Source organism: Phalacrocorax aristotelis, chromosome 2 (assembly GCF_949628215.1).
Source record: "Phalacrocorax aristotelis chromosome 2, bGulAri2.1, whole genome shotgun sequence".
Taxonomy (NCBI): domain Eukaryota; kingdom Metazoa; phylum Chordata; class Aves; order Suliformes; family Phalacrocoracidae; genus Phalacrocorax; species Phalacrocorax aristotelis.
This window is the reverse complement of record NC_134277.1, coordinates 114,528,939-114,541,599: the sequence shown is the minus strand read 5'-3', so window position 1 is coordinate 114,541,599 and position 12,661 is coordinate 114,528,939. Positions and strand designations below refer to the sequence as shown.

General features: G+C 45.3%; 1 protein-coding gene across 1 annotated transcript in view; it reads left to right on the top strand.

Moving 5' to 3' along the window:
* The first annotated feature begins 3,174 nt into the window (after window positions 1-3,174).
* The window catches only part of EMILIN2 (elastin microfibril interfacer 2), a 38,826-nt gene continuing 29,339 nt past the window's right edge, over window positions 3,175-12,661 (top strand). Inside the window, exons 1-2 of the mRNA XM_075084770.1 lie at window positions 3,175-3,394; window positions 3,544-3,666. Of these exons, the coding sequence (XP_074940871.1) occupies window positions 3,270-3,394; window positions 3,544-3,666 (248 nt within the window). The 5' untranslated portion in view covers window positions 3,175-3,269. The remainder of the gene's footprint in view (window positions 3,395-3,543; window positions 3,667-12,661) is intronic.

Below are 12,661 nucleotides of genomic sequence, written 5' to 3'. Positions count from 1 at the left end.
TTCCGCCTGCCTGCTCTGTGTACCTTTCTCTCTCTGGCAGACCCTTACACATGGCCCTAGTTGTTTCCCCATCATTATCCTGTTATGAAGTATGGAAGTGCGGTTGATCTTGGTGCAGAAAACACAGCCAGACTGCTTAGTAAAGAAACAAGAACTTTAAAACAATTTAAAAGTATTTATGGGCTCATGTCTGTGATCTCCATCTCCCAAGAACACGTGTACTGACCTCGCCTGTTGTCGAAGCCCTCCTCAGTGCACTCGCAGATTACAGGCCCCATTTGGAGGGAGGGGTGGAGGGATGCTTTCCATGCACTGTAAGAATCATCTGTCTTGGGATTTCTGTGAATTTTAGAGATGGGAGGAAATAGCACAGAAAAATAAAGTGTGAACATTGCTGTCTCCTTCAGAACACTATTAACCTTCATACTTACACTCTGAAATAAAACTAGTTACACCCATAGAAAAAATGCAGCCATAAGCAGAGCTTAGACCGCATGTTCAGTGTGCACCTGAGCTGAAGATTCTCCTGGCAGAGCCCAGTTTCTGTTCTGGTTGTTGTTGAATCAGCTGATATCATAGGCCCAGTGTGAATATCAGAGGAGTTGAGGTCAACCCTGTGCATCTGCCCAGATTCATCCATTTCTGTTCAGCACAATACTTCTCAGCACAAGTCATCCCCTCCTTACTGAGCCATCATGCAGCCACGCATAAAACCTCACTCCCTGCAACAGCGCTTGCATTTAAGTTCCCACAGAGCTCTGGTTTCAGCGAGAAGCGAATGGTCCTGCAGGATTTTGGTTTTCATTGTTATGGTTTATTTTAAATGAAACAAACTCAGAAATACACTGTGCTTTGCAGTGGAAGAAGTCTCACATACCCTTTTAAAGTAATGGCAGCAAATACTATCAAAGTCCTGTTTCATAATATTTACAAAGTAGTTGATCCAGACAGTAAAGGGACAACTTCTCTATATCAGAAAACAGGAAAGAGACTTTCTTGCATGGTTCTTGAGTGAGCAAGCATTTATCCATGGACAAAGTCCTGAAGTTACAGGCAACTCTTGACTCATTATCTGCTGTCTCCATGGGGTAAGAAAAGGCTGTATTGCCTCTCCTTACAGTGCCCCAGCTTGTGTTTGATCACACAATCGAGTCTGCAGTTTGCAGGTTAGAAACGTGCCCTCATGGCAAATCGAGTAACATCTGCTTTACCTCCCTTCACCAAGGTATAAACTCAGTTCTTTGCATATGGAAACATACCATTGCTTCATGCTCATTTTGTTTAAATCAGCCTATTAATTTTTGTACTATGCAGTCATTCTCAAGATGGGCATGACCTCAGTCTTTCATTACTTAATGACTTTCCCTTTGTGGGACAACGTACAGCTCTTCCATGTTGCTCATCACTTTTGGAAAAGGACCAACTTCATGAGTTCCTTGACTGGATGAGGAGGGGGAATAAGGAAGAAAGAGTATTCTTCATTGCTTTTTAGGGACTGAACCGTAGTCTTACTTTCTTTGGGCTGGAGAAATTCCAAATAATTTCCGCTGGCACAAATAATGACGCCTGAATGGCATGCTCTTGTAAATATAACAGTGGTACAGCAAATCGTTTAACGTTTGCCTGAAGCATAATTTCTTAGACAGTGAGGTGCTACCCTCTCCAAAGCAGCTGCAGAGTGTTAGGAGGGCACCTTTTTTTTCAAGTTAAATGGGACAGGTTGAAGTGCCAGTAATAATCTCACATTTTCCCATTGCTACTTATCACCAGTGAAGTGTTCCTACACATCTGTAATGGGACACACTTCTCTTGGGGGCAGAAAGCTTTATTGTATGTTTCCAGTGAAACTACTACTAAAAAGCAGTCTGAAAGCATAATTTTGACCTCAGCACTTAACACTTATTTCCCTGCCAGGCCCGGAGGCCGAGCGAAGTTGTTGGGCGAGACAGACTGTAGGACTGGCAGATGAAACCTGCCTGTTCAGCAGGTCGGGGCAGACAATGAGGTCCAGGTCTAGGTTCAGCTCAGGCAGGCTGCTACCTACAGCAGAAGAAAGGGCCCGGCCCTGCTGCCTGCTTTGCCTGCACGTGAGACCTAGAAAGCCTGAGTGGCTGCTGTGGCCCTGGGAGGCCCCGGGGGGCCTGTGGGCAGGGTTGGGACTGGTCAGGCTCAGCAGCAGCAGTAGGCACTGCTCCCAAATCTCCCACCCTACCTCTTCTCCACCCAAGCACCGCTCTCTCCCTTCCCTGCCTTCCCTCTCACAGGAGCAGTCCATCTTGGCCCAGCCTTGACGCTTTGCTCAGTTTTGTCTGAACCCAAAGCAATCGCTTCAAAAGAGCAGGGGCTGAGGAGGCCTGAGGGGTCTCCCTGTGCTCCAGACCATGGCGGGACCCATCACAGACAGCCTTGCACAGGCAGGTCACCCAGTCAAGGTGCCCAAGATAGATCTTACACCTGAGTGAATCTGAATACCCATTGCTCTCCCTGCCCAGCGAATGGTTCTCCTTACGCATACTGGCCTACTGTGCATTGCTTGGAGATGTAACCACCAGCAGCCCTCCCAGGCCCGGCAGTCAGGATGAGCCCTTGAGCCACGCAAGGGAGCAGTGACCAAGGCAAGGCGGTGGCGTCGAGTGGGACCATGGTGCCGCCACATGGCAGCAAGCCCGCCAAAACCTCCCTCACACGTACCCGCAGTCCATCGAGCCCACGCCAGCCCCACCTGAAGGCAAACCCGGTGCCCCGCACGGCTGCGGTTCGGGGACTGTCCTCTGCCCCAGGTCCCCGGTGAGGGTCCCCCACCCACCCCGCTCTTCCCCAGGGGCCCGGCCCTCTCTCCGACGTCCCCTTCCAATGTGAAAAACACGCAGGACGGCGGCCGGCGACCGGCTCGGGCAGGGGGACGGTGAGCGGGGGCTGCCCCCGGTGGGCCCCACTCATGGCGGCCGGGCGCCATGTGGGGCCGGCGGCTGCCCCTCCGCCTGCGCGCTGAACCGCTCCTCCCCGGCTGGGGGGCTAGAGCGGGGCGGGGGGCCGGCAGCCTCCGAGGCCGGGGCCGGGCGGGGTCGGAGGGGAGCGGCGCCTCGGCCGGAGGGGGGTGCGGAGCCGCCGTGGAGGGCGGAAACGGGGTGGGGGGGACTTGCGTCAGTGAGGGAGCTGGGAGCGGGCGGGAGCGGGCGAGGGCGGGCGGGACGGACGGAGGGACAGACGGACGGAGACAGCCCGCGGAGAGGCACCGGCCCTCCCCGCTCGCCCCGTTTCCCCCCTCCATGGAGCTGTGCCCGGGGCCCGCGGCGCCCTCGGGCTGGGCGCTGCCGCTGCTCCTCGCCCTGGGCGCCGGGCTCAGCCACGCCACCCCGCACCTGCGGTACACCCGACCGGGCTCCCGCAGCAAGTGAGTACCGCCCGCCCCGGAGGGGGTTGCGGGAGCCGCTGCCGGCGGCGGGGCGAGCCGGGGCGGGCTGCGGGTGTCGGGGGTGCCAGGGCGGGCGGGCCGCCTCATGCCCCGTTCCTGACGGGCGTCGTCTTTCCATCCCTCCTCAGGAACTGGTGCGCCTACATAGTGAACAAGAACGTGAGCTGCTCGGTGCTGGACGGGACGGAGAGCTACGTTCAGGCCCAGTACAGATGCGCCTGGAACCAGTTCCCCTGCCAGCCCACCCCGGTGTAAGTAGCCGAGGAGGCGACCTCGGGAGGGAAAGCCCTTGGCCACCCCACTGCCAAGCCCCGGTGGAGAAGTGGTGGCCACAGCTGCGCGCGGGTCGTCCCCGGCACCCCAAAAAGCATACAGCCAGGGCGGGAGGGCGTACTGCCTTGTGCTCCCCATCACGCCCCGAACAAAGCGCGCTCTCTTATTGCAAACATAAGGCTGCCGAAGCTAATTAGAGCCAGATTGAGTGTGTTGTTGGTCCGTACAGCCAGTCTGTTGCGCGCAGTGGAAAGGGAGCTGCACTGGCACACCTCGTCACGCCGCTCGGCACAGCGTGCTGGGGCTTGCGGGGAGGCGGTGAGCACGCAGGCTGCTTTCCACAGGCGGCAGGAGCACCAGCACCTGCTGGGAACGCACCTACGCACCGTGGGCCAGATTTGCCAGGGTGCAGCGGCGCTCAAAACCGGTTTTATGATTGCTGCGTGTTGCTGGATCGGTGCGTAACAGCAAGGGAGAGCCAGGAACGTGAGCCGAGTCTGTGTATCCCTGTCAGTTGTCCAGCAAGGAGAGCAGCCAGTGCAGAGATTTTTACAGGGGGTAATACAAAGTTACTTGTTTGATTTTAAGCTTCATGCTATGGAGTGTGACCACATGGTAGTCCATAGAGCGACCACCTACAGCACGGTGTGCTGTAACAAGGCTGTGTGAGACCTCAGGTACAGCAGGAGTAAGGCAACAGTTGTATCTCACTTTTGGCTAAACTCAGGCAAATCCCCTTTCCTCAGTTTCCACACTTGAAAAACAGTAATATTTGCACACTTCTGTTTGAAAGCTGTAGGTGATAAGCGCACTGTGAAACCATTTCACCTCCCCCAGAAGCTGGTGGAAGGACACCCATAGATTTTTGTGGGATTAGGGTCAGAGTTGGACTGAGGTGGTAGTGAGGATTCTTTTACAGCAAAGAATGACTAGTTTTTATTTTGACATGAAATGGTAAGGATGAGACTGATGCTGCTATGTCTTGGGTGCTACTGAAGTAGACTGTGGACATCGATGGCGCTGCCACCCTGGGGTCTGTGACAATAGGTGTTGGGCGTTTGGCATTCAAATGCACCATTTTCTGTTTGTTTGGATTGTTATTTTTGTTTAAAAAAAAAGCTTTTCGCTATTGGAATATATAAACACTGGATTTTGAGGGAAATAGCAAAGGCAGCAGACAGCTGAATAACACCATCTTGTGTAATTTGCCTTGTTTCTCTTTGGAGTGTTCAACTGGCCATTTTGGCCTTCTGAGTTTACGGGCTGTGTAATGGGTTGTGCCCTCTGTTGTGCGGAGTCTTGGTAGTGGAGCTATGGAGGAGTGGGAGAGGGTTGAAACTGAGCTCTTTGAACACATAAATCACTAAGCATTAAGCTAAGGAATTTCAGAGGTGGTAAATTAGGATTTTCTTGGACTATCTGATAGTAGATAATGAAGACAGTGCAAGGGCATTGCTTCTAGCTCAGGAAATTCCTGAACCAAGAATTGCTTGAGTGGGTGAGATCTTTGGCAGGAGTTAGAAGGGAAAGCCCAGCTTGAGCAGGGGGGCTGGACTGGATGACCTCCAGAAGTCCCATCCCTTCTAGATTACTCTGTGGTTCTGTGAAATGGCATTGTCTGTTCTTGTGCCTCTCCCAAACATCTGGAGTTGGCTGCTGGCAGACAGAGAACATGGGGCTAAACAGACATTTGGTCTTGCCTGCTGTGGCCAGTCTCATGGGGTTTTTTTGTTCTTTTGAGAATGGAATTAGATACATAAGCCTTTGTTTCCTCAATTTGGCTTTCTTTGGTGAACATCACTGTTATTTTCTTCATAACTGTAATGAAAACTCAAAATAATTCCTTATTCTGAATGTAAAATATTTTAAGTACCTATCACAGCACTAGCCAATTAACACTGAAAGCATCTGGAATATCAAGATATTGAAACGTTATTATGTTTGAAACTCTCTGTTTGTAGGCTATGACTTCTATTTTTCTTTCTGTAGCTAGTATACAGATTCTCTTAGTGGCAAAGTAATAAAGGAACTAATCCAAAGCGTTTGAAATACATGGTTCAAATCCTGCAAACCCTGTGAACAGGAGGAACTTCATTCCTGTGAAAAGTATTGTTTAATTCAGTAGGAGTAGTGGTCTGAATAACAAAGTGTGTTTATATACGTTTATTAGCTAATGTTGACAAAAATAGGACAGGAAAGAGCTATAAAAGCAACAAAGAAATGACTGTGAGGACTTTTCTGGAATTATTCTCCTTTTTCCTTTATACACTTACATAGAGAAGATAAAAATGAACTAAATAGTAGATATTCATTGGAATAAACTACAGTCCCTGTGTAGCCCTCTTCTCATACGCATGGTTCATCTTAGAGCTCATTCTGCTGCAGACAGTGGGGACAGTGAGATCCAAATCAAACAAAGAGTTTGTTAACTGTATCATAGATGTATGGGTTTTATTAGTGCTTAAGTACTATTAGGGATTTTTTATCAGTCAGTGGATTTACTGTTGGTTTAAATTAGTTTAAGACTAGGTTTAAAGAGCCCTTCTAGTGTTTAGGTACAGTCTAGGTTATGCATAGCAATTACTTAAATTAAAAAGCTCACTGCATTTTGTACGGGAGTGTTTTACTGCCTTAAACATACACTGTACTCCTGAATTCCACGTGTTCTTCACATACAAGAGAATATATATTGCAGATATGGATTATAGTCAGCACTGGTTTAAAAAAATTTTTTTTTTTAGAAATAGAAAGCTCTGGTAATTAAGCCTAAAAATGATATACATGCATGAACCTTTTTTATCTACCCTTTAGGCTGATTAAAGTATCATTTGTTTGAAAAAAAAAACCCAAAAAATCTCAAACCCAAACCAGTGTTGGAATGACTGCACTTCAAGGAGTGTTAACTGTAATTTCAGTTTGGCTACAGGGTTTATTTCCTGAAATGTTAAGTTGATATTCAGGAAATTATTACACTTCATTGTTTAAGTGTTTTATAGGTATTTGGGCTTGATAGTGCATTTTCCTACTGAAAAGTTAGTGAATGCTTTGGCTGATTAAGGTGTCAAGGATAAATGTGAGTTGAAGTGTGGCTGCTTAAGAGATAGGAAGAGAGGGAGTAGAAAGAAAAAGCAGGCGGACCCTTTGAAGTATGTTCCCTTTGAAGTATGGGGAGATCCTGATTTATTTTTCGTAAAACTGTGACTAGCAAGGGAGGGAGGAACTTTGCTATTAGTGGGTCACTGGACTGAAAGACACTTATACAAAAATATTAGTGTGTTTACCCCCTAAAAAGAATTTGTATGTTTTGAAATCTAATATTACTTAGTAAATAACTGACCCCTCCCCACTTCTTTTGTTGTGAATTTCCTTTCCTAGCTTTCTTATGAATGGTTGAGTAACTTAATTAGCATTATTCGCAATTTGTAAGTAATAGTGTTGTCTGATTCTAAAAGAAAAATGTATTGCCCTTCTGGATAGATCCTACACACTCCTTAGGGTTGTGGCTTCTCTTGGACATCCTCTGGTCAATGCCACCACTTCGGGGTAGGATGTTGTTATACCAGTTGTCTGTTTTGGTTCTTGTGCTGTAGAGTATGTTTGGACACTTGGCTGTACCATAGGTGCTCCAGTTTATGGTCCAGCATTTTTGGGCAAAGCTGCTTTCACTAGTAAGGTTTTAATTTTAAAGCTTGCAGTGAACTGAAGTGGCTGAAGCAGAGGGATGTTTCCTGGCTTTCCATATTTGATATGGAACTGGTAAATGGGACTTCCTCGTACAAGGTAGTAAACCAAATAGAAAAAAACTTAGATTGGGAAGAACCTGTGGAGCTTATGTAATCCCCCCATAGCCCCCAGCTAACAGCAGAGCCAGCTTGAAAGTTAGATCAGGTTGCTTAGGGACTTGAAGAAAGAACATTTTATCAAATCCCCTAATTCAAGTACCAGCCCCCATTAATTCTGCTCATGTGAGTAAAGATACTTGTGTGCTCAAGCGTGTAATGAGTTGGGTCACCTGTCCTTAGCTTGTGGGGAGTGGATTTCATGAGTTGGTGTGAGCTTCTGATCTTAACATTAATGTTAAATGCAAAATAAGCAAATCCATTATTTCACTAGATTGTGCACACATAGAAAATGGTCAAGAAAATGATGAATGAATGAATAGCTAAATTAACAAGCCTCTCCAAATCTCTCATTGAGCAATATTTTCCAAGTTCTTGTCATTTAATACTTTCAAATATCCGTAAATAAGCCCAGTGCCAAACTAATCACAGTTTTCATCATTGCCAAGAGGAAGACTGAGGCAAAAGACTGAAGTAACTTTAGAGACTGTTACTGCCAGTTTTCTGCAACCATAAATATCAGGATAGATGACTATATTTATGAGTAACACACCGCTTTTAATAAGCAGTATTCAGTGTTTATTAATATTGGGTAAAAGTGGAAATTTTATTACTGGAAAACAGCATATCAAACTTCCAATTCAAGTTAAATGGCTTCATCAATTTACCATTTTCTGGCAACCCCAGAACGACTGAGGTGGAGCACATCAGCCCCGGTCTAGGAACATGTAGGAGATCCACATGTAGTTTTTAGCCCTTCAACAGACCCAGTGTAGTTTTCTCTGAGACCATTCAGTTGCTAGAAATTAAGCATACAAACCAGTGTCAGAGTGCTCAGCACCAGGCAGGATCAAACCTAAGATACACAAGTCAGTGCAGATCCGAGCCTGTTTGCCACTGGCTTCTAGCAATGCATATCTCATAAGAAAAACTTTCAGGATGCACAAAAACTTGAAGGGAAAGTGAGGGCTGTTTAATGTTTCCCCTCCAAATATGTAGAAAGGTCTTCAGGATTTTTTTTTCCTGCTCAGTGTATTTTGTATGAAGCAGAATTTCTTTGTACAGGCTCCAGCTAGCTGACTACACAGGGAGGTTAGCCTAAGGGGTTGTGCATTGAAAACGGTAAGGAAACTTTAAAAACTTCAGAATGTACTTCAGTTTCCTGGAGTGCTTGTTTGAAAATCTTTGAGTGCCTGCTGGGTGTGGTAAAGTTTCCTGGCTGTCTCCCTGAGCTTGCAATTGTTCATCTCTGCCTCCCCTCCATGCACTGAACGCAACAGAGTCTTTCTTCTCTGTGAGCTGGACAGGGAATTTTCATTTCACACATCATTCGAGTTTGTTGCAATAATCCAAAAAAATCACAAAGTGCTCCTCAGTTCACCTTAATGTAAATAATTAGAGTATTTATGCTTTTCTGGTTTGAGAAATACGTGACCTGGAGGTCTGGGGCCTCTTTTGTTAAGAACCAAACTGTTTTCAAAACAACAAATAGTTAATTTTAGGGAGCTGCTGACATGTTTAAGGCCTATTTTGTCATAAGTCACCCAAATAACCAAGGAACATTCTGCACCATTAGAAAGTGAGCAATGCCAGTTTTACACATTGCAGATCATTACTCCCATCTGACTTCTTTTTTGCATTCACATATCATCTTTCCTCTCCCCTATGGTTCACTTTTGATCTGGTGTCTTGAAAAGTTCTCAGCTCTCGAAACAATGCTGCTTTTTATTCTCAAAGTTGGAGTCCCAGCTGATCCCACAGGTAGCTCTTGCATTCATGAAAGTATTGGCTATCTTTTCTCTGTGTTATGTTTTCAAATAACCTGTCAACAGGAGCTCTTTCTTGGAATGACCCTAGAAAGAAGCTTATTTCATGGGCAGAGAAGCAGAAGAGCTACTACTAGAATTCAGTTTCTCAGGCAGCTTTATCAGGGGCAGTGCTTTGCATCCTCACTTAACCTTTCCACTGGTGTAAGATGGGAAACTTGGTCCCTGCTGCTGGGCAAGGCAGGTGCGAATGTCGTTAATGCATAACCTGTTGCAAAGTCACACCTATTCCGTCACTGATAGAACACACCACAGTGCTGCTCTACAATTTTTTTCTGAAATCCTTTTGAAAGGACTGCATTTTCAGGGTTCTCCTAACCCATTTTATTTAGTGGATTTTTTGGGAGCTTACTGTTGCTCTGTCAGCATGTGGTTGACTGGTACAGGTTTATCTTGCAACAAAATGCAAGGAAGGAACCATGTAAGGTAATTCAAGATTGTCAATCCCAAGAATGAAGTTCTGCTTTTAGTCTTGCCATAGACCGACTGTGTCTGTAGGTTACTTAAATGGATCCTGTGTCTTGTTTTCTCTGCTCACAAGAAGAGGATGCCTAGCTAGCTTTCAGGAGTGGTAATTCATGAACATTAAGAGTATTAAAACTTTAAACCTGAAACTTTTTTGTTTTACATTTCCTACTGGACTTCAGTGGTCAGCTTTTAAAAAAGTAAATCCTTGGGAGCTAAGAGAGAGAGAGAGTTAGACAGATAAATAGATATGTGTGTGTGTATGAGGGGAGAGAGGGAGAGATACGCACACCCCAACTGGAAAGAACTAGTATAAGACGTGGGGGCGTGTCTCAGACTGTGCAGTCCCTTGGTTGTTTCTTCCCAAGAAGAATCATTTCTCTCCCAAGAGAGAAAATTGTATTTTGAATCTTAGTTTTCTGGATAGAAGAATTCTAACTGAGATGAGTGGCATCAAAATTCACTGTATAAGTAATGAACAATGGCACTTCTGGAGATTTTGAATGGAGCTACAAATGAAATCCTACGGCATTGTCTGAGAAGTGTTGAGCATTTTTGTCTTCTACCAGTTCCTGTAATCTTCTGCCACTCTTATTGGAAAAAAAAAACCGAACTCTGCAGTAAAATTAATCCAGATTCTCTCAGAGGTATAGAATTAATGTTTAGCAGTAAAGATGACTGTGTGAGAGAGACCAGGCCAGAGTGAGCTCATTTGGGCACCATAATTCTCTGCTCCTTCCCTAGTATCAGAAGATGAGGGGACAGTGTTCTTTAGGGGTAAAGGAAAGCAACTGTTCTCCCTCCATTCTGAGGCCTGATATGCTGGGGATGTAGTAGGAGGGAGAAATACAAGTCACCTGTGCCAGATCCCTGCCCCCTGGCAGTTTCTTCCAGATGGAAGGCAATCTCTGCTGCCATCATGCTTCCCAGGTGATGTGAATCCACAGAATAAACAATAAACACCAGAAAAAGTACTTACTCTCTAATGCTCTTTACTGTTTCATGACACATTTAGTAAAATTAGAGTGCTTTCATAGTCTGATATTAAAGCACTCTTTGCAGCAACCTGGATGGGTGATTTCTTGGTTGTGTACACAGCAGGCAGTTGTGTTCCTGCAGATGCATAGTGCTTTGACTTGTTCTCTTGCTTTCCTTCAGTGTCAGTCACTGTTAACACTCACAGCCAGTACCAGTTTTTTAATTCAGGATTTAGCTCAGAATAGATCTGGTGCAAATGTTGGCCATGCTATACATTAGTGCAAACTTTATTAGAAGTGCCCTCGTGTGTGAGCCCAGAGAAGCTGAGCCTCCTCAGTAATACGTACAGTGGGGGTCGTCAGAACTTTATGTATTCCACAGGGGTGCCTCAAAATTGTGCTTTTTCCCAGTGCAAACAGTTTTGAAACACTCTGTGCTTGCTTTTGATAATGTATATTAGGACCTGATCATTGTGTTGTATAAAGACCTGACCGCGGCTTTTCAGGAACTTCAATTGAGATGGCTGTGACTGGGCCAGGCATTGAGCTAGCTGGTAAAGTCAGTGGCAGTTTTTTTGAAGTAAAAGTAATTCTCCAGACCCCAATGCCTGCAAACACATGTACTGACCTTCTTTATATAAATTTTGGAAGGCAGAAATGCTAGCTAAAGGAAGAGTAGCAGTGGAAAGATGAGGCTATAAGTCCATCTGTAAGAAGCAGCTTAGTGTCTCTAATGCCAGATCAAAATGAAGAACTATTTTGGGGTTCACTAGAATCCTTTTTAAATAGATTTTTGCTGCAGCATATAATAGGGATTTATTACCGACTGCACGGCTTGCTTTCACTGGTCACCTAGACTTCTGTAGGCTAATCTGGTACTGTCAAAACATCTTTTCATTGCTTCCCGTAAATGCCTTAGGATATAAATTCTTAGTAAAGGCATGTTTTTCTCAAATTTAACTCATCAGTGGGCTGGAACACAAGCTAGCTGCCAACGCTGCCATGTAGTAGCAAGGTTATAAAAGAACAAAATCCAGAGGTGGGATTCGACTCACCCTAATTTCAGTTGTCTGCCATATAGAGGGATGAATGTGAGCATGGGAGCTTAGACACCTGCAGTAGTGGTGACTCAAATGCAAGTCAATGGTGTCCAGCATGCTCTTTAGGTAATCAGATGTAAATAATGACTTTAGGACGAGATTCAGCCCTTTTTGGACTCTATTGGCTATATCAACTATATTTCTGTTGGCCGTGATGGAAATACAGAAAACTAGTGCTTGTCCATACCTACACTGTAGGCACCTGAAGTTCAGGTGTGCTGAAATTCACTGTTACAGATAACAGCTAAAAGTCTCTGTGATTTCAGTGGAACTAGGATTTCTGCCTCCATTTGTAGGGGTTGCAATTAGGCCTGCACTCTTGGGAAGCAGAAAACTTGGGATCAACTGGTTCTAGTTCAGTTATTGTGTAGTATAAATGGCCAGCTTAGGTGTATTTACAGTGGAAACCTTTTGCAGCCTACAAAATAAAAAAATGCGTTGTCAAAATATGATTGCATTTAATTATATCTTCTAGGCAGTATTTTTAGGGGGTGTCTGTGTGCTGCTTCAGCACTCCCATTGCAATACATAGGAGATTTGGATGACTGGAACATGCAAGGACAGACTATATAATCTATGAAGAATGGATCTACAGTCAATAAAAGCATTAAATAGTGAAGATGTGTTATCTTCTATTCAATAAGACTGTGATTTGCAGGCTGCTAAAATTATGGGACCTATTCCAATGACTACAGAATTTTGGACCAACCTTGAAGTTTTGTGCTCAGAATAAACATTTTATACACTGCTTATGTAGAAACATATG